Source organism: Mytilus californianus, unplaced genomic scaffold (assembly GCF_021869535.1).
Source record: "Mytilus californianus isolate M0D057914Y unplaced genomic scaffold, xbMytCali1.0.p SCAF_7, whole genome shotgun sequence".
Classification (NCBI taxonomy): domain Eukaryota; kingdom Metazoa; phylum Mollusca; class Bivalvia; order Mytilida; family Mytilidae; genus Mytilus; species Mytilus californianus.
The window spans coordinates 75,044,777-75,065,732 of record NW_026262723.1 but is presented as its reverse complement, the minus strand read 5'-3'; the positions used below and the strand labels follow the sequence as shown (position 1 = coordinate 75,065,732).

Here is a 20,956-nt window from a genome sequence, read left to right as displayed (position 1 = left end):
GAACAATTTTTGACATAATATGGAGCTGTTATTAATTTCAGCTTTCTGAAAAACATTTGAGTAACTGTGATTTTCAGGTGTATGCAGTTAATTGCCGTTCATCACAAAGAGATATGCTCTTATAGGAGAAGGAATACATGTCAACCTTTGCATGTTTTCTTTCTTTTTCCTCAAACTTGATGAAAGTCTTGTGACCAAAATTTTGGGAATCAACATAAAGAAGTGCCTAAATAGAATATCCAAAATCACACACAATAAACTTGAATGAAGGGCCATCTGGCATGTTGCATTTGACCTTGTTATCATGGTTCATTGACTTGTTAAAGGCAAAAGATTGTTCTTAGGTCAGTCTTTCAGTTTCTATGACAGTTGTTTTCCATTCATTTGATGTGTTTGAGCTTTTGATATTGCCATTTGATAAGGGACTTTCTGTTTTGAATTTTCCTTGGAGTTGGGTACTTTTGTTATTTTACGTTTTACTACAGTGACAGATCTACTATATTTAGTTGTTATAGTTGAACGGTTTATATGTCTGGCTCTCGCTGAGTCGACAAAACTTCACCTCTATTCGTGGTTCAAGAATTAAAATTTATAACTTTTTATATGATTTTTGCGGTCGTATATTGGTATCACGTCGTCCGAAAACAGTTTGTTTCCGGACAATAACTTTAGTATAATTAAATAGAAATCTATAAAATTGAAACACAAGGTTTATAACCACAAATGAAGGTTGGGATTGATTTGGGGGGTTATGGTCTTGACAGTTTAGGAATTAGGGGCCAAAAAGGGGCCCAAATAAGCATTTTTCTAGTTTCCAGACAATAACTTGTGGAAACATGTATGGATCTCTCTGAAATTATACCACAAGTTTCCATACCACAAAGGGATGGTTAGGATTGGCTTTTGTGGGTTATGTCTCAAACCACTTTGGAATTAGGGGCAAAAAAGGGGGAAAACAAGGGTTTCCTGGTTAATGGACAATTACTTAAGACAATTTAAAAGCAGTGTAAGGGAGGTAATCCAAACACAACATTTTGAATCTCCCTTACACTGCTTTTAAATTATGTATAATTGATTGATTGATTGATTGTTGGTTGCTTAACGTCCAGTGGCAAATATTTCATGCATATTCAGGACGAGAACAAGTTCACAATAAATACAATAGGTAGGTTCTGTAATAGATTAAGGGATTAAGGTCGGAGAAATTTAGACTGCCACGGGAAATGAGGGTATATTGGATAGAGACAGAAATTTAGCCTTGCAACAGGTCACCTACGGACCCCTCAAAGAGTTGTTGCAAGGGTTCTTAACGTGCAAAGAGCGTGGCACTCTCTTTACACGAGCCATCGGATTTAACGTCCCCATTCTGACCGGACGTGGCTGCAAATTTGTACATCCCGTACAGCCAAACGGACGCCCCACTTTAGCACGGGTTTTACTGCTGGTCGGAGGAAGACCAATGGTGACCATACTTCTATTCCCCAGTCACCCTTGGGGGTAAATTATGTATAAAGAAATGTTGTATTGTCTTGAGATGATTAGCTGTCAATTTATTTTTAGAAGTTACTATTAAGGAATATTAATTTTAGCCATGATGTATATATTTTAATGGTTCTTAATACGCAACAGCATAGTGTATTGCACAAAAGCAAAAAAAAGGGGGGGTAATTTTTTTTCTTTTTTTTTTGTGGGAGGAGGGGGGTCAATTTGCAACAGCAAAGTGTATTGCACAAAAGCAAAAAATAGAATATAAATTCAAATCATATAACCAATTCTAAGTTCTTTGACTACAGTTATTCTGTGTCAGAAGCCTATTATGTGTCAAATATTTAATAACAATCCAAATTCAGACCTGTATCAAGCACGAATATTGTGTCCATTTTTGCCCCAACTGTTCAGGGTTGGACCTCTGCGGTCGTATCCAACTGCACTCCGCGAAGCAATTTATTGGCACTTCAGTCCCTTATTTACCATGAAAAATAGGGCAACTTTGGGTATCACGTTAAAAAACGTGTTCATTTCATGTATGAACTGTTTTATGGTTCAGTGATCAGTTTTAAGTTTTCTCACTCAAGTCAGTTTCTCAGTAACTGAATAATTTTGCCTATTGTTTCCTTTAAAAAAAAACATATGACATTGGTTTCTGGAATAGCCTTCTACAGGTTTACTTGTGACCAAAGGTTAGAGAAACCAAATGCATACAAACAAAAAGGGCTGGAATAGAATCACAAAAAAACTTTTGCTGTGGAATTTTCTACCTTAGGCTTAGAACAATTTCCTGATTAGGTAAATGAAAATTAAGCCAAAATAAGAGCATGATATCCTTGCGGAATGACATACCACACTAGCATCAATATTGACCAAATGGAACATATGTCAGGAGTCCACTATATTTTACCTCAATTTCCTTTATCAGTTTTAGTGCTTAGGTCAGTTACTATGATTAACAGGTAGACTATATATTGATGCCACTGGATGTTAAGCAAATAACAATCAATCAACTATATTTGTAATGAGGAGTTGTAATATCAGTCATCTGACTTGAACTTTTTTATATGACCACGAAAATTTTCGCTTATAATGGTATGGCAATGTCGTCGTCGTCATCATTCAAAGATATTTAGTTTCCAGACTTGAGTATAAGTGTATGGATCTCAATGAAATTGTACCACAAGGTTCCATACCACAGAAGGAAGGCTGGTATTGGATTCAGGGTTTATTGTCTTAACTGTTTGGGAATTACAGCCCAAAAACAAGCATTTTTCTTGTTTCACGACAAAAATTTGTGCATAAGTGTATGGATCTCTGAAATTGTACCACAAGGTTCCATATTTCAAAAGAAAGGTTGGGATTGAATTTTCAGGTCCAAACCATTTAGGAATTAGGTGCCAAAAAAGGGCCAAAAAACTAGGATTTTCTGGTTTCCAGACAATAACATGAGTATAAGTCTATGGATCTCTATGAAATTGTAAAACAAGGTTCAATATCAAAAAAGGAAGGTTGGATTGATTTTGGGGGTTATAGCCCTAACTGTTTGGGAATTGGGGGCCAAAAACAATACTTTTCTGATACTTTGTAAAAACTGATTATTTCTTGACCAATTTCAATGGGGTTTAATTCAAAGTCTTGAATCCATGATTTTCTTTGAATATGCTGAATCAAGACCATGTATTTAGATTTTTTATTTTGGACCCCTTTTTAGCTCACCTGGCCCGAAGGGCCAAGTGAGCTTTTCTCATCACTTGGCGTCCGTCGTCCGTCGTCGTCGGCGTCGTCGCCGTCGTCGTCGTCTGTCGTCGTTAGCTTTTTACAAAAATCTTCTCCTCTGAAACCACTGGGCCAAATTTAACCAAACTTGGCCACAATCATTGTTAGGGTATCTAGTTTAAAAAATGTGTCCGATGACCCCACCAACCAACCAAGATGGCCGCCATGGCTAAAAATAGAACATAGGGGTAAAATGTAGATTTTGGCTTATATCTCTGAAACCAAAGCATTTAGAGTAAATCTGATATAGGGTAAAACTGATTATCAGGTCAAGATCTATCTGCTCTGAAATTTTCAGACAAATCTGACAACCGGTTGTTGGGTTGCTGCCCCTGAATTGGTAATTTTAAGGAAATTTTGCAGTTTTTGGTTATTTTCTTGAATATTATTATAGATAGAGATAAACTGTAAACAGCAATAATGTTCAGCAAAGTAAGATCTACAAATAAGTTGTCATGACCAAAATTGTCAGTCGACCCCTTTAGGAGTTATTGCCCTTAATAGTCAATTTTTAACAATTTTTTGTAAATTTTTGTAATCTTTTACAAAAATCTTCTTCTCTGAAACTACTGAGACAAATATAACCATACTTGGCCATAATCATTATTAGGGTATCTACTTTAAAAAATTTGTCCGATGACCCCGCCTTCCAACCATCATGGCTGACTTGGTTAAAAATAGAACATTGGGGTAAAATGCAGTTTTTGGTTTATATCTCTGAAACTAAAGCATTTAGAGCAAATCTGACAGGTGGCAAAAAAGTTCATCAGATTTAGATTTATCTGCCCTGAAATTTTCAGACAAATCCATCAACCCGTTGTTGGGTTGCTGCCTCTGAGTTAGTAATTTTACAAAAATTTTGCAGTTTTTATACGACCGCAAAAAAATTTTGAGGTCGTATATTGGTATGACGTTGGCGTCGTCGTCGTCGTCGTCGTCGTCCGAATACACAATGGTTTTCGCACTCTAACTTTAGTTTAAGTGAATGGATCTCTATGAAATTTCACCATAAGGTTCAATACCACAATAGGAAGGTGGGGATTGATTTTGGGGGTTATGGTACCAACAGTTAAGGAATTAGGGGCCAAAAAGGGGCCGAAAATAAGCATTTTTGTAACTTCCAGACATAACTTGTGTGTTAGCATATGGATCTCTTTGACATTGTACCACAAGATTCCATATCACAAAGGGTCAATGCTGGGATTGATTTTGGGGTTAATTGCCTCAAAATTTTAGGAATAAGGGGCCAAAAGGGGGCAAAAAACAAGAATTTTTCTAGTTTCATGACAATAACTTGTGTGTAAGTGTATGGATCTTTCTGAAATTTTACTTCAAGGTTCCATTTCACAAAGGGAAAGCTGGAATTGAGTGTTGTGGTAATTGCCCAAAACGTTTAGTAATAAGGGGCCTAAAAAGGGGTTTAAAATAAGCATTTTTTAGTTTCTAGACAATAACTTGTGTTCAAGTGTATGGATCTCTCTAAAGAGAAAAATTGTATTACAAGGTACCATACCACAAAGGCAAGGCTGTTATTGAGCTTGGTTTGGGGGGAAAGGGGGGTGGGGGTGATGAATCATAAGGGGGGCGGGGGTCAAAAAAAGGGTAATTTTTTTTTTCTTTTTTTTTTTGTTTAAAATTTACATTTTAAGTTAGTTATTTTTTATCACGAAGAGAAAGTAGGAATTGAGTTTTGGGGTTAATTGCTCAAACATTTATGAATAAGGGGCCAAATATTGGTCAAAAATAAGGATTTTTTTAGTTTGCAACAAAAACTTGTGTTCAAGTGTATGGATCTCTGTGAAATTGTATTGCAATGTACCATACCACAAATTGAAGGTTGTGATTGAGGTGGGGGGTGATGAATCAAAAGGGGGTTGAAAAAATGTGTGGGAGGTAGGATTTTTTTTTTCATTTTTTTTTCTTTAAAATTTTCCATTTAAAGATGGTTGTTTCAGATTTATATATGAAAGAAAATAATAATGATACGGTTATATATCATGAGGAATTGAAATTTAAAATTATGTATATTGGAAATTTAGGGTACATTGGAAAGTAATAATTGGCTTTGGGGGGGGGGGGGGGGGGGGTTATGGCTCTAATGTTTAAGGAATAAGGGGAAAAAAGGTTAAAAAACAAGGGTTTCCATTTTAATAGACAAATAATTGAGTAAAGAACATTATTTAAAAGCAGTGTAAGGTTGGTAATTCAAACTCATTTAAATATCTCATCTACACTGCTTTTAAATTATGTAAATTGGAAATTTGCCAATAACTTTATTGTTAATAAATGCATTGGAAATTTGCCAACAATTTTAGTGTAATAAACTTCATTGGAAATTTGCCAATATAAAATTTTGCTGATGAAGGTTTTTTGTTTACCTTTAGCCTTGACTATGAAGTCATTTTCTATTTTTATAGCCTTATGATGTAGTTGAATTATTTAATACTTTTATGATGTGTTTAAATGGGGTTTTATCATGTTTATGGTTGCAAATTTATTGTTTTAGTATAATAAACTCCATTTAAAATTTGCCAATAAAAAAAATTTTTGTTTATTTTTAGCTATGATTATGATGTCATTTTCTATTTTACTTTTATGGTTGCAAAGAAATTTTTATTTTTAGATATTACTGTTAAATGATGCTGATTAAGGTTTTTGCTATGTTTAGCCATGACTATGATGTCATTTTCTATTTTAATATCTGTTATGATGTATTTAAATGGGCTTTTATGGTTACAAAGGAATTTTATTTTTAGATATTACTATAAAATGTTGCTGATGCTGATTAAGGATTTTGTTTATTTTTAGCCATGACTATGATGTCATTTTCTATTTTAATACCTTTATGATGTAATTTCCATTTTTAGATATTACTGTTAAATGATGCTGATTAAGGGTTTTTAGCTATGTTTAGCCATGACTATGATGTCATTTTCTATTTTAATATCTTTATGATGTATTTAAATGGGCTTTTATGGTTACAAAGGAATTTTATTTTTAGATATTACTTTAAATGTTGCTGATTAAGGATTTTTGTTTATTTTTAGCCATGACTATGATGTCACTTTCTATTTTAATACCTTTATGATGTATTTAAATGGGCTCCCATGTATTTAGATTTTTGATTATTTATACATGTTACCAAATTGGTCCACATTGAACAAAAACGGTCCAAATTTCAACTTTATTACATTACATCAAACATTGAATTCTACATATTCTTTGATATATTGAAATTAACAAACAATTTAGTTTATGGATATTCCACCATAATAGGTAAATTAAATTTTTTCCAGTTCTTACACCACATTCATCCTGTGTCAGAAACCTATGCTGTGTCAAATATTTAATGACAATCCAAAGTCATAGCTGTATCAAGCTTGAATTTTGTGTCCATACTTGCCCCAACTGTTCAGGGTTCGACCTCTGCGGTCGTATCAAGCTGCGCCCCAGCGAAGCATTTTATTTGTTATTATCTTAGAGATCATTATAATATCTAATATCTAATACTATTAATTATGATTTTAACCTTATTTTACATGATTTCCAAAGCATCAGTAAATACAGGTGAGCGACACAGGCTCTTGAGAGCCTCTAGTTTTAAATTGGTCCACATCGGGGACCAAAAGGTCCAAAATTAAAATTTTCTTTGATTTCATCTAAAATTGAATTATTTGTTTTTTTTTATATACTGAATCCAACAATGTATTTAGATTTATAATTTTGGGCCCCATTTTAAAATTGGTCCACATTAAGGTCCAAAGAGTCCAAAATTAAACTTAGTTTGATTTTAATCAAAAATTGACTTCTTGGGGTTCTTCAATATGCTGAATTTAAACAAGTAAATCAAAGTTTTGAATTTAGGCCCAGTTTTCAAGTTGGTTCAAATCAGGGTCCAAAATAAGACTTTATTTCATTTCAACAAAAATTGAATATATGGGGTTCTTTGATTTGCTGAATCTAACCACTTAATTAGATTTTGGATTTTGGGCCCTGTTGTCAAATTGGTCCACATTGAGGTCCAAAGGGTCCAAAATTAAACTTTTTGTTTGATTTCATCAAAAGATGAATTATTGGGGTTCTTTGATATGCTGAATCTAACCATGTATTTTGATATTTGACCATAATAGGTAAATGTCCAATTTCAAAATTCAAGTCCTTAGACCAAATTCATTCTGTGTCAGAAACCTATGCTGTGTCATATATTTAATCACAATCCAAATTAATTCAGAGCTGTATCAAGCTTAAATATCGTGTCCATACTTGCCCAAACTGTTCAGGGTATGAACTCTGCAGTTGTATCAAGTTGTGCCCTGAGGAGCATTTTATTGTTGTTATATGATCAAAATCAAATTTCAAGTACTTGTGTAAGTATATCAAGTCTGAGTAAGAAATCGACTATCTTTAGTTCATAGAAACACTGCAGAGTACATTTTCATTAGACAAGTGGTCCAACATCGACCTGATTTTCATGGTTTCAAAATCAAAAGTAAAGCTTTTTCATTTTGGTAAATTGCTGTCACTATGAGTATTAGGTAGATAAAATGAATTAAAAAAAACTTATCAAAGATTCCATGCTTATAATTGTGTATGTCAGATGTGCACTTCATTTACAAAAGGCTCTTCATTAACACTCAAATAAAAAAGTTAAAGGCAAAATAAGGTACAATGTAAGCATTGAGGATCCAAAATTTTGAAAGGTTTTGCTAAATACATCTAAGGTAATCGATTCCTAAGGTAGAAAATCTTCAGTTTTCACATGTCTGTTTGAATGTGGTAAACTTTACTTGACCTATCATTCCTGGTTTGTTAAATATGTTTAAGTTTTCCTGATACCAGGGGTATATGTAGAATGACCGTTATCTCATCATGTAAAAAAAATATTAATTTTTATCAAATAGACAGGTAAGACATTTCAGCATGTGCACTTTTGTGTAAAGTTTTGTACCTTTAGACAATGAAATCAGAGATGTGACAATCTTCATTAGATTAAACTTTATTTATTACATTTGTCCAAACCCTTTCAGTCAAAATATACTACTTTATAAAGCTATACCAAAAAAACAGTGTTTATTTCAACAAATTCCAGGATGCAAGATGTTACATAGACTATTTTGCTCCTATCTCCTATTGTGACCCTGCTAATCAATAGTGTATATGGAGGTAGTTCATAGTGAGACCTTGTCACTTATACGATGCTTCACTAGTCATGTTGAGTCAGAAAATACATGATGGGTTAGGGAACGACCATTTGACTTCAAGGGGGGGGGTTATGGTTTTTTCCTAAAAAAATATTCTGATCCACAATCTGATGAAAAAAAATATGTGGTCAAGTAGATGAAAAAAAAAAATTCTGAATCCAATTTTCCCCATACTTTATAGTGTTAAATTTTGAAAAAAATAATTTGATTGATAGCGTCAAAAAAACTAAAAAAAAAAAGGAGAATTTATCTGTCTAATAATAACATATGGCATATGGCCTTGACCTCATTTTCAGTGGTCAATTAGTTTGCAGATTAAGTGTTTAATTCAAGTATACATGATTGATTATCTGCATGTGATATAATAAAATAAAAAAAACAGAGTTCCAATGTCCCCCACATTGCACCTGTCCAAGGTCAATACTATACAAAAAAAATCTTTTTTTGTTTTTTAAATTTTTTTAAAAAATCTTAAAGAGTTAAAGACTTGAGAGCAATTTCTGATATATTTAATATTTCAAAGGGCATAACCCATTAAAATTATTTGATCAACAATTGTTTTGAAAATTGTCAGTGACATTGCTGATATTAACCTTTGATATGAATTCGATTAAAATCTGGCAAAAATTGTACATGTGAGAGCGCTTACAATGCAAATTTCCATCTACGTTTAAAATATTTCTAAGGGGCATTACTCTTTTAAAAATAATTAATCGGCACTGATTTTTAAAATATCTGAGACATTACTGATATAAATACACGATATAAGTTTCATAAAAATTTGGAAAGAATTGTACACATTAGAGCACTAACATTACAATTTTCCATATAATAAATATTTCTAAGGGGCAGAACTCTTTTCAAAATAATTGATTGGCACTTTTTCGAAAGCGTCCGAGACATAGCTGATATAAACCTACAATATATTTTCATAAAAATCTGGCAATAATTGTACAAATGAGAGCGCTAAAGATGCAATTTTCCATGTAATTAATGTTTCCAAGAGGCATAGCTATTTTAAAAATAGTTCATCTGCACTGATTTTCGAACTCGTCCGAGACATTGCTAATATAAACCTATGATATAAGTTTTATAAAAATCTGGCAAGAATTGCACATGTGATAGCGCTAACAGGACCAGACGAACGGACGGACAGACACCCGGTATTTCTATGTCCCCCATCGCGTTGCGCGGGGGACAATAACATGTACCTTTAAATCTAACAGATTTCATTTGACCGGTGGGTTGACCTCAGTTTGAGAGTTCATTCCCCTGAAGTTCTGTTATAGCAGCAAACAAGACTTATGGTTTGTTAACAGATAAGTTGACCTTTTAACCTGATTGCGTCCTTGGACAGAAATAAACAAAAAAAAACACATAAGTATGCCTTCATCAGAGACATATATACACATGTGTATATATGTCTCTGCCTTCATGCGGTTTTAAATTTTTCTGGCCAACCAATAGCTTTTGTCTTTGTCCCAATATTTCAGTGACGCCTAGAACACTGAGAGTCCAACCTAACTGTCAATTACAGCAACAATTGGAGAAACTCGTATTTTTCTTATGAAACGTTCAGTTTTGAGGTAAAAAGAAAAATGTCAGTGGTGCATTGTGGCCCAGCTGATATGAAATAGAGTTACGACTTTTCTCTTGGTTTATTTGGCAAGCATTACGCCCTTGGTCAAATTTTTAACTCCTATCTCTTGTCATTTTGTGTATGGCCAGTCTGAAATGTCCTGAGTTACAGACTTTCGGAATTGTAAGCCATCTTTCCTCCTTGCAATTCTTGAGCGAATGCTTGTTGTGTAGATCTATAATAGGTTACTAAAATCTGATTGGCATACTATTGACCTAATATTTAAATACCGACCACTGGACATAGACATTCTTCTGTTTCACAAAAAAAATGTTTTCCCTCTATTGTCAACCCTTCTTCAATCTTGTGGATGCTGAATGGTACTTGATAGATATTATGCAATCTGAGAATCACTGCTCCGATTTTAGCCATGAATGTAAATATGGGGCTGATATTTGATATATAATGTAATGCCACGTTGCAATGAGGAATGCAGATACATATGAGATTTACTTAAACTGTTCTACTTTTGAATTAAACACGGTATACTTAAAATTCTAATGACCTCTGAAATTTCTTTAATTTAAAGCTGAACGATATTCAATTCCCGTAAGACTGAAGAAAGTTGTTTTCCTTGTAACACTGAAATTAATGGTTTTTCTTTTCTTTTTAGGCTTCAATTTAATTTTGACTGTGTCCTGTAATTTCACGAAAGGCTATCATTAGAATTTCCAGAGTATTTACTGTCTGAAATCGATTGACCAATTTAAGATTGCAGCCAATCTTTCTTCATACCCACCACGTTGTTAGTCTATTCTGCCAAGCTATTTGTCCAGTAGGTGTGATCATATATTTCTCTTAAGTTTGACGGTCCGTTTTTTTTTTTGGGGGGGGGGGAGGGGGGTTACCCATACAAGTCCTAATAAAAACTATCAGATATCTGAGTAATCTTGGATCACTGCTACTGGACCATATACATCTACCTTATATGCATGAGAAAATAAGATGTTAGCTGCTTGGAACAATAAAGGTGGTGCTTGCACTAACAACATAATAAACAAGGTTTTTCATATAAAAGGCGATGTATTTTGATAAAGAAGCTTAGTTAACAATGAAAATTACAACACAATGAACATGATGTTTAATCGTTAAGAACTAATTTTGGTGTTGTGTATTTAAGATGGAAGCATTAAAGATTTACATAAACGGTTTGAATAAGAGAAAATTTTATTTTTTTGTCAACAACACGGATAACAAAATCGTCTATAGGTCAACATACAGTCTTCAACATAAGCCTTCAACAATCGAAAATTGTCTATACAATAGACCAACTCTATTTAAAATCGTCCCAAGTCTGAAAAAATTATTATAAATTAAACAGACATTATCAAAGATCTGTCATCAATAACAAAAACACTATGATACGAGTTCAGACAACCCCTATTTGAGTTCCAAAAAAGGGACCGACACATGAAGATCTGGCGGTGTTAAATTCATTGATTAAGATCTCAACCATCTCGACCAGTTAGATAACAAACATACAATTAAAATCAGTACAGCCTCGGAAAACATACTTTATTCTAAAATAACTGTGTTATTGATAACAAAACACAAATTCTAACAAAACAGTAGTATACAAAGTTATACCGATGAGAAACACAAGTTTTTATTAAATTCATGCAGGCTGATTAATTTTTCCAAATGTTTGGGTTTTTATGGAGATTGCCATAAACAGTAAAGAATAATGAGGTGAGTCTCCATCGGCATACAAATTCATGGCGTTATACTTCAGCTCCAAAACGAACATTCATATTTCAATAATTTGGAATTTCACCTGTAGTCGAACTGTATCACTAGCCTGTCAACACTGAGGTTGTTAGTTCCAATCACGCATGTTGCAGGTGCGCTGGACTCCAATCTTAATTGCAAGACCAGGATTGTCAGTTTCCTTCCAAAGGTCGTTCGTTCTCTCCGGGTAATCCGGCTTCTACCATCAATAAAAACTGACCGCTACGAAATAGCACAATAGTGCTGAACGTGGCGGTAAACACCAATCAACCAATCAGTTGGAAATGTGAAGAAATTATTAAAGCCAATATTCTCTCCTTTCTTAATTTCTTCATTGTCTGCAAATATTTTTTAATAATGTCTTTCAAAACATTTTCACATCGTGACCTTTTTTTAATCAAATGTGCATCAATAGGTTATACATTTTCTTTACATTTTCATGTCATTGAAACAGCAGATGAGCAATCTGCCTTTTGTATTGTGGTAACTGAACCACTATATATATATAAATTGTCTAACAGTGTAATTTTAACACACTATTTAGTATATAAATATTAAAATGTTAAAAAAATTTTACAAGGCGATAAAAAATCAACGCAATATTTCGCTAGACAAACTAGCTTCACGGAGCGTGCATCCATCCTGTCCAGGTGGAATCGGATGCAGATAAGAAACTTTTGCAGCTCATTGTACAGTGAATTTTTGCTGCTATAAATAAATACAAAATTTGAATGATGTTCAAGATAATTTATTGTTGAAGTAAAGGTAAGTTTGCAACGTCCATTGGTCAATATTACGGAGATGTTAAGGACGATGCTACATAATAAATTATTCTTTATCTTTCCTGTATCTTTTCTCGTCTTTTTCATTTAGACCATCAGCATTTTGCTGAGGGGAAAGTAGAGATCTAAACAAAAACCAGTTTAACCTCGAAACGTTTTCAAGGGCCTGTCCCAGATCAGGAACCTCATCCGTAGTTGTCATATGTAATGCTTTAATGTTTTTCCTTATTTGGATGAATGAGTATCATTTGACACACAATCAAACTATGCCATTCCTTTTCTTCATAAACCCATTGCTTCCAGATATCCGCTTGGGTTCCGTTAGAGTTATCCTTCTTTGCCTTCGGTTATGTTTGTAAGAATAGTTGGGTTTTTTTTTGCGTCTCTGGTAGTCATTCAAACGGTTATGTTTGTAAGAATAGTTTTTTTTGTGTGTCTCTGGTAGTCATACAAACGGTTATGTTTGTAAGAATAGTTTTTTTTGTGTGTCTCTGGTAGTCATTCAAACGGTTATGTTTCTAAGAATAGTTTTTTTGTGTGTGTCTCTGGTAGTCATTCAAACGGTTATGTTTGAAAGAATAGTTTTTTTTTTTGTGTGTCTCTGGTAGTCATACAAACGGTTATGTTTGTAAGAATAGTTTGTTTTTTTTGTGTCTCTGGTAGTCATACAAACGGTTATGTTTGTAAGAATAGTTTTTTTTTGTGTGTCTCTGGTAGTCATTCAAACGGTTATGTTTGTAAGAATAGTTTTTTTTGTGCGTCTCTGGTAGTCATACAAACGGTTATGTTTGTAAGAATAGTTTTTTTGTGTGCGTCTCTGGTAGTCATACAAACGGTTATGCTTGTAAGAATATTTTTTTGTGTGTGCGTCTCTGGTAGTCATACAAACGGTTATGTTTGTAAGAATAGTTTTTTTTTGTGCGTCTCTGGTAGTCATACAAACGGTTATGTTTGCAAGAATTTTTTTTTTTGTGCGTCTCTGGTGGCCATACAAACATCTTCAAAAGAAAAGTGTGTTTTTATCGCTCAACTCATCGCACAGTTTTCAGACAGAAAAATGTCTGCATTGTTAGTTACTTTGCAAGGCTCCGGGGAAAAAACCAATAACAAAACTTCGTAGTGAAATAGCGTTGATATATTTTACATCGTCCAAATCGGGGATAAATAGTTGAAACCCGGGCTAGCCCATATGGTTTGCTTAAAACACGATGAATTTAATGAAATGCAAAGTACTTGTTCTCTAGTATAAATTTGTTTGTTTATGGTATAGTATAAATAAAAAGATAAGAAGATGTGGTATGATTGCAAATGAGCCAACTCTCCACCAAAGACCAAATGACATGGAAGTTAACAACTACAGATCACCGTAAGGCATTCAACAACGAGCAAAACCCATACCGCATAGTCACAGCTATGAAAGGCCCCGATATGACAAAAGTAAAACAATTCAAACGAAATTACTAACGGCCTGATTATAAACATGTTTCTGGTAGTTTGGTTGTATACTCAATACTTGTTTTCGTCAATTCCAAAGTTCTTTAGTACAACAACGAAACATTTCGTTCAATATCCGTAAAAACATCTGTATTTTCTAACATCAAAATTTACTATAATATACAGTTGTTTTATACTAAGTCGTAAGGGGTAGAGCATAGTGTCCCTAAAATTATTCCAAACTAGGACTTAATATTCAAATCAGTTTATTTTTTGTTGTTATTTACCAGTTGTATTTGTCACAAGTATTATGTTTTACTTATATATGACAATAGAGAATTATTAGTATTTGATGAAAAGTCAATATGAATCTTTACTAAAATTCGCAGTATTGCAGTTCACGTGTATACTTTTTAAGTTCTTTCAACATTGTGGCGGGTTTTTTTTTCAGTGAACATGTTACCACAGAGATGATAGTGGTCAAAACTGCAATGTTGATAATGATTGCCGAATTTGTCATCGGTCTGTCATGCAATAGAAGTTCCTTCACAGGATAAGTTCCAAGTGGAAGAAGCATTCTGTAATAATTTATTTTTACTGGAACAAATATTACAGTATTTGTTTCTAAGGGAATAAAAGGTATAGGATATTTGTTCCAACAGGAAACTGAGATATTATGGCATTGTTTATAACAAAGTTTCCAGGTAAACTTCTGTTAGGCGGAACAAATATACGTTGAAAGCCAAACAATTATGATAATTAAGCCGGGACATTCATAATCAAAACCGAAAATTTATTAAAATTAAAAGATCATTCAAACTATATGTCACGATTGTTGAAGATACAGAATTCAGTTTATTTTTATCAAGTATATACTTAGATAAAAAAAAAACACAAAAAGACCACCTCTCCACCATAAAAAAAAAACAGAATTAAAAAAGAAATTCGAAGCTACATACAAAGGACAATAAGTCAATATCCCGTCCCTAAGTAATTAAATAAAGACAATCTAACCTGGGACTATTATTATAATAGTATAAAACCGAAGACTCAACTTCCACGATTTATTGATCAGTTCCACTACACCTTTTCTATGATATCATAATGACATTACCGTGCGTAATCACAATTTCCGGGTTAAACCAAGAAATTTTGCGACCGAAAGAATGTCATTGATCAGTTAGTTGATATCATAGTTGATGTCTTTGGAATTTTAAGCGTCGAAGGGGCGTGTCATTAATTTATTTTGCAATATAAGTTAGGTTGTGTTGACTTAAAAGGATATTTACTGGTACAAAAACGTTTTTTATTTGATAAAAGAAGATTTGAAAACGTTTATTTTTCACAGGAAACGTTTATTTTTAGCACATGAACTTTCCCTGTTGCACCTAAGAGTCACGTGACTCTCTGATTCAAGTTTTCTCGCTCTTTCAACCAAGGCGGGCGGCGGCCCAAAAACAGATTTGAATGTGTCTTATAAGTGCAGTTTTTGGTACATGAAAAGGGATTATATCAGTAATTTTAATCTTTAGGATAAAAGACATTTATTTAGCTTCAAGAGACATTTAAGTTTGCATTACTTTGAGTAGTTTCTTTCTGAAATAAAAGGCCGACAACATTGAAAATGGCGGACGACCCTTACGGAAGCGTGAGTGCACAAGAGTTGAAGTATTTGGCAGTTGATAGAAATACTATCAATGATCCTATGATCCAGGCTGAATGGGCTTCCAAAAAATTAATATGGGTCCCACATGAACAGCATGGATTTTGCGCTGCAAGTGTCAAAGGCGAACATGGAGAAGAAATGGAAGTGGAGTTGGAAGAATCCGGAAAAAGAGTTCGGGTTCACAGGGATGATTGTCAGAAAATGAATCCACCTAAATTTAACAAAGTTGAGGATATGGCAGAATTGACCTGTCTAAATGAGGCATCCGTATTGTTTAACCTGAAAGATCGATACTACTCTGGTTTGATTTATGTAAGTAATGGATATAATAAATCAGCTGGCTTTGGCAGTTTGGGTATCTTTTAAGCTTAGTCAGTTGAAATGCTGATAATAAGGTACCATTACACGATTTTACAATGGTAACGGTGTAAAACTACATTTGTTTCCCTGAAAATTCCCTTTTAACACATATTTAATACACCTGATCACCATTTGTTTATTAATGGCCATCACAGACATTTATGTAAAATATTGATGTCACATGAGAAAATGTCTGTTATATAAGTTCTGGCATCAAGTGTCGCAGATTCCCAAATAGTGATAAGGTCTACATGAATGTCTGCTTCGAACACACACATGACACAGTCTGGTCCGTAAGTTTGTCTGTCGTGATAAGTGCATTGTGTTTACTTAAAAGTAAAATGTATAGAAAAAAACTACTTGCCAAGATTGTATACTTAAATAAAACACACATGCATGTACCACAGAAGCAGAAAGTGTCGCAACAGAAAAATTTAGCAACCCAGACCTTAGATGGAGCCTCAGTGAACGAATGGTCAAAGTAAATTTTGTCTTCAGTGATCACCAGTTTGTCATTGCGGTACAAATAAGTCTAAAAATAGATCCTTGCTAGATCCTAGTGATGAATCAAGCAAGGCTAAGGAAATTAAAACAAGTTTTTCTAAAGTCTTAGTAGTAGACAGTTTGAATTTGGCTGATTTAATAAGGAATATGTGCATATAGAACTCCAACATCGTTACATGGCATCAAAAGGGAAGTAACCCTTGCTAAAATTTTACAGTCGTAACCTACTTGTACAAGTATTATAGCAAAGAGTGCTGAAAATTGTGTTAAACACCAACAAACATATTAACAACATAAGTGGTTGAATGGCAAATATCCTTTCAATTTGGACAAATCCGTGGTCAACTATAGTGAAGTCCTTAAACAAGGAATTGGTGTCATTGTAAGCTTCCATTAAAGAACTCACAGAAATTCAAATGTCAAAAAAAAAAAGGATGCTTTTGCTTGCACTAGACAGAATTAAGTAAAAGACAGTTTATCAAAGGAATTTTGTTGCTCTGTTTAATTTTAAAGATGATGAGCATGTACAATATAACATAAGTTCATGAAGTTGGTTGGAAGTCTTATTTTTTAAAAGGTTCATTTTATCTCTTGCGCATGTACATTTATTTTACTCCTGCTTATTCTTGAGGTACAGAAAGGACACAAGTCGATATTTGATAATGAATTAAGTTTGATGCTTTCTTTTCAGACATATTCAGGTTTATTTTGTGTTGTTGTAAATCCATACAAGAGATTACCAATTTACACAGATAAAGTGATAGAACTTTACAAAGGAAAGAAACGCCATGAAGTTCCCCCTCATGTGTTCGCCATTACAGATACTGCATACAGAAGCATGTTGCAAGGTTAGTTGTTAATAATATATAGCTTAATCACTTTGACACTTTTATGCCCCGGCCACAGAGGAGGGAGCATTAAGTGTTACCCATGTCCATCTGTACGTCCCAAAATTAGTTTGGGTTCTCTAACTTTAGTTTGCCTCAACTAAATGATATGAAACTTATACACAATGCTTAAAACAACAAAACACAGATCAAGTTTGAATTAAGGTGGCGTCACTTTTACCCTGCTAGAGTTATGCCCCTTTACAAATGGAAAAAGTGCTGAATTCTTCATTTCCGTTCTCACTTAAGTTTGCCTCTACCAAATGTTATGAACCTTACTTATAAACAGTGCCCATGACCACAAAACTCAGATTGAGTTCGAATTTTGGTAGTGTCACTCTTACCGTTGTTAAGTTATGTCCCTTTATAATGCTATATGCAAGCAGGGGCATCATCTGTGTCCCATGGACACACGGACACATTCTCTATTTATTTATCCATCTGATGTGGGGTTTACATTTGTGTAGGCTGTCCTTGTTAATCTTGTGACAAATGATTGCACTAAGATGAAAGTTTTTAAAGCTATTATGTACAGATTTTGCAATCACACAACTTTATGTATATATTTAAAGACATTCTATGACAGACAAGTTTTCAGGCTTGTAGCTTATAGACTGAACTGCATGTATATCTACATGTATCACAATATTTCACAACAGTGACTCCAGAGCTGTCTGATCACTTTAACTTATGTGATATTTTTTTCTGATAAAAGAAAGGCAACTCTTATAAAAAATAGTATCGCCCATTTCATTTTATAACAAGGACATAAAATAAGCTCTAAAGTTCTTTATTGAATTAAATGGTATGTTTTAGAAAAGTTAGTGTAAATTCACAAAATGAGGTAGCCATCATGTATGCACATAGATGTAACTCCTCCTAAGCTGCTTACTGGATTTATGTGAAACTTAAGGATGTACTAAGGTGAAATTCAAAAAATCTAGAATTTAAAATTGATACCATAAGTCAGAAGAGCATTAGTTAAGGAACAAAATAAGCTAAAAATATTGATAGGTTATGGAGCTCCTTTTCGAGATATTTGATTTTTAAAAAATGGCGGGAAAAGGCTGACTCAGACTTTTACCTTATATTTGCATTGGTATTATTTGGGTCTCAAATCGAAAGAAAAGAAATCTAGAATATGCTTAGATTTTGGAAAAATGACCTTTTCTGAGCTATTGAAGTCTTATATGAAAAGAAAAATGAGTATTATGGGGCAAAAAATTTTACCTTATATCGTAGGAAAAAAACCAAGGAGTCCGAACATCTGACAAAAATTCTTAAACCTCACCTAAGTTAAAGTACATCCTAAAACAGATTTTTTTTCACATTTGCCCTCTGTTTTGTTTTTTGATAAGATTGTTTTTTTGGTTTTGACATTACTAAATCCACATAAATCCAGTTAGTGGGATATGTCAAATTACACTGAAAACAATTCAGCTATTTCCAATGTATCTTTTCTATATTTGGTATTTGAAGATTGAACTTTTTAGACCATTGAACAAAAGAGGCACATCTCTTTTATTTGATTAAAAATGTTATATCATATATATGTGCATTAAAGTAGTCAACTGGATAGGCAGATTTAATATGATAAGTTTCAGATTAAATGAATCCTACATGTGTACAAAAATTTATACACTTACAGATATGAAAAATAAGTGAGGAGATTTATATCCTTAATAAACATATTGAATATGAAAATTCCAATTTACAAACAGTTTGTTTACAAAATAATTGAGATTTACAATTTCTAGGTAATAAAGTATTAACCTGTTTACCTTTTATCAGTTTAGCTAGGTCATTGTTATTTGTCTTAAATATAAGCATTTACTAATAGATTTTTATGGGAAAGGTCATTATGGTTAAAATGGTTAGCTTGATTACTTAGTTAATTTCAATGATGTTTGAACTGATGTTACATGTAAATGTTTACATTGTTCTTATGTAAGAAATTTAAGAACTTATTTAATGACTAGTTTATTATCAGTAAATGTTTAAAAATATACAAAAATACAAAATATATAAAATTATTATGCAATTATTGTTAATGTTATGTAAGACACATGATGTGTTAGGCTCTGATCCTGTCCAATATATGATAGTATTATATTAGGATATAGTTTTTCTTTTTTCCAATCATATTGTGCTTAATATTGTTGTAAATGATGCCCTTTATGGGTTCTTGATTAGATTAATAAAATTCTTATCTGTTTATTTCTGACCTGACATTTTAATCTGACATTTTTGTTTAAAATATTAACAGATGGATGTTGCTCATTGGATCATCTGGCAACTTTATCAGATTTAAGAAAAAATAAAAGCATTCCAAAATAACATGAAGGTTTTCAACTGCTAAAAATACATTTTACAAGAAATATAAATTGCATGTGTATGTAGTGAATGTCTTATTATAAAGTTGCCATGCACACACATTTTGCAAATAAATCTATAGACTTTTTAAGTTGAAAATATAATAAACATCTTTTCATTTTATGAATAATAATTTTCATTAGATATCCTTTTACATTAAGTAATCAAAAACAATCAATTGTCAACTTTGATAGTATATTTTTTTTTTCATAAGCTGTTGACCTTTCAGCATTTTTACAAAAATTTAAAGCATTGTCCATCAGATTGGTGATTTCTTTGATCATTTGAATCCACCACTAATATTTTTTAGACCAATGGCCAATAAATTTCTCTTCCAAAGATGTTATTATACGACCGCAAAAAAATTTTTGTGGTCGTATATTGGTATGACGTTGGCGTCGTCGTCGTCCGTCGTCGTCGTCGTCGTCGTCGTCCGAAGACACATTGGTTTTCGCACTCTAACTTTAGTTTAAGTGAATGGATCTTTATGAAATTTTACCACAAGGTTCAATACCACAAAAGGAAGGTTGGGATTGATTTTGGGGGTTATGGTAATAACAGTAAAGGAATTAGGGGCCAAAAAGGGGCCAAAAATAAGCATTTTTGTAACTTCCAGACATAACTTGTGTGTTAGTGTATGGATCTCTCTGACATTGTACCACAAGGTTCCATATCACTAAAGGAATGCTGGGATTGATTTTGGGGGTAATTGCCTCCAAATTTTAGGAATTAGGGGCCAAAAAAGGGGCAAAAAACAAGCATTTTTATAGTTTCATGACAATAACTTGTGTGTAAGTGTATGGATCTTTCTGAAATTGTACTACAAGGTTCCATATCACAAAGGGAATGCTGGGATTGATTTTGGGGGTAATTGCCTCCAAATTTTAGGAATTAGGGGCCAAAAAAGGGGCAAAAAACAAGCATTTTTCTAGTTTCATGACAATAACTTGTGTTCAAGTGTATGGATCTCTCTGAAATTGTACTGCAAGGTACCATACCTCAAAGGGAAGGCTGGGATTGAGTTTGGGGGTGATGAATCATAATGGGGGTTCAAAAAATTTTGGGGGGGGATTTATTTTTTTTTCCTTTTTTTCTTTTTTTCCTTTTTTGTTTCT

General features: G+C 33.2%; 1 protein-coding gene across 6 annotated transcripts in view; it reads left to right on the top strand.

The window, feature by feature from the left end:
- The first annotated feature begins 15,444 nt into the window (after positions 1–15,444).
- Positions 15,445–20,956, top strand: part of LOC127708474 (myosin heavy chain, non-muscle-like) — a 64,671-nt gene continuing 59,159 nt past the window's right edge. For 5 of the 6 annotated variants that reach the window (XM_052213348.1, XM_052213345.1, XM_052213344.1 and 2 more), the window contains exons 1-2: positions 15,445–16,029; positions 17,273–17,429. In XM_052213348.1, coding sequence (XP_052069308.1) covers positions 15,676–16,029; positions 17,273–17,429 — 511 coding nt within the window. In that variant the 5' untranslated portion in view covers positions 15,445–15,675. The remainder of the gene's footprint in view (positions 16,030–17,272; positions 17,430–20,956) is intronic. The other variant, XM_052213346.1, reaches the window with a different exon arrangement.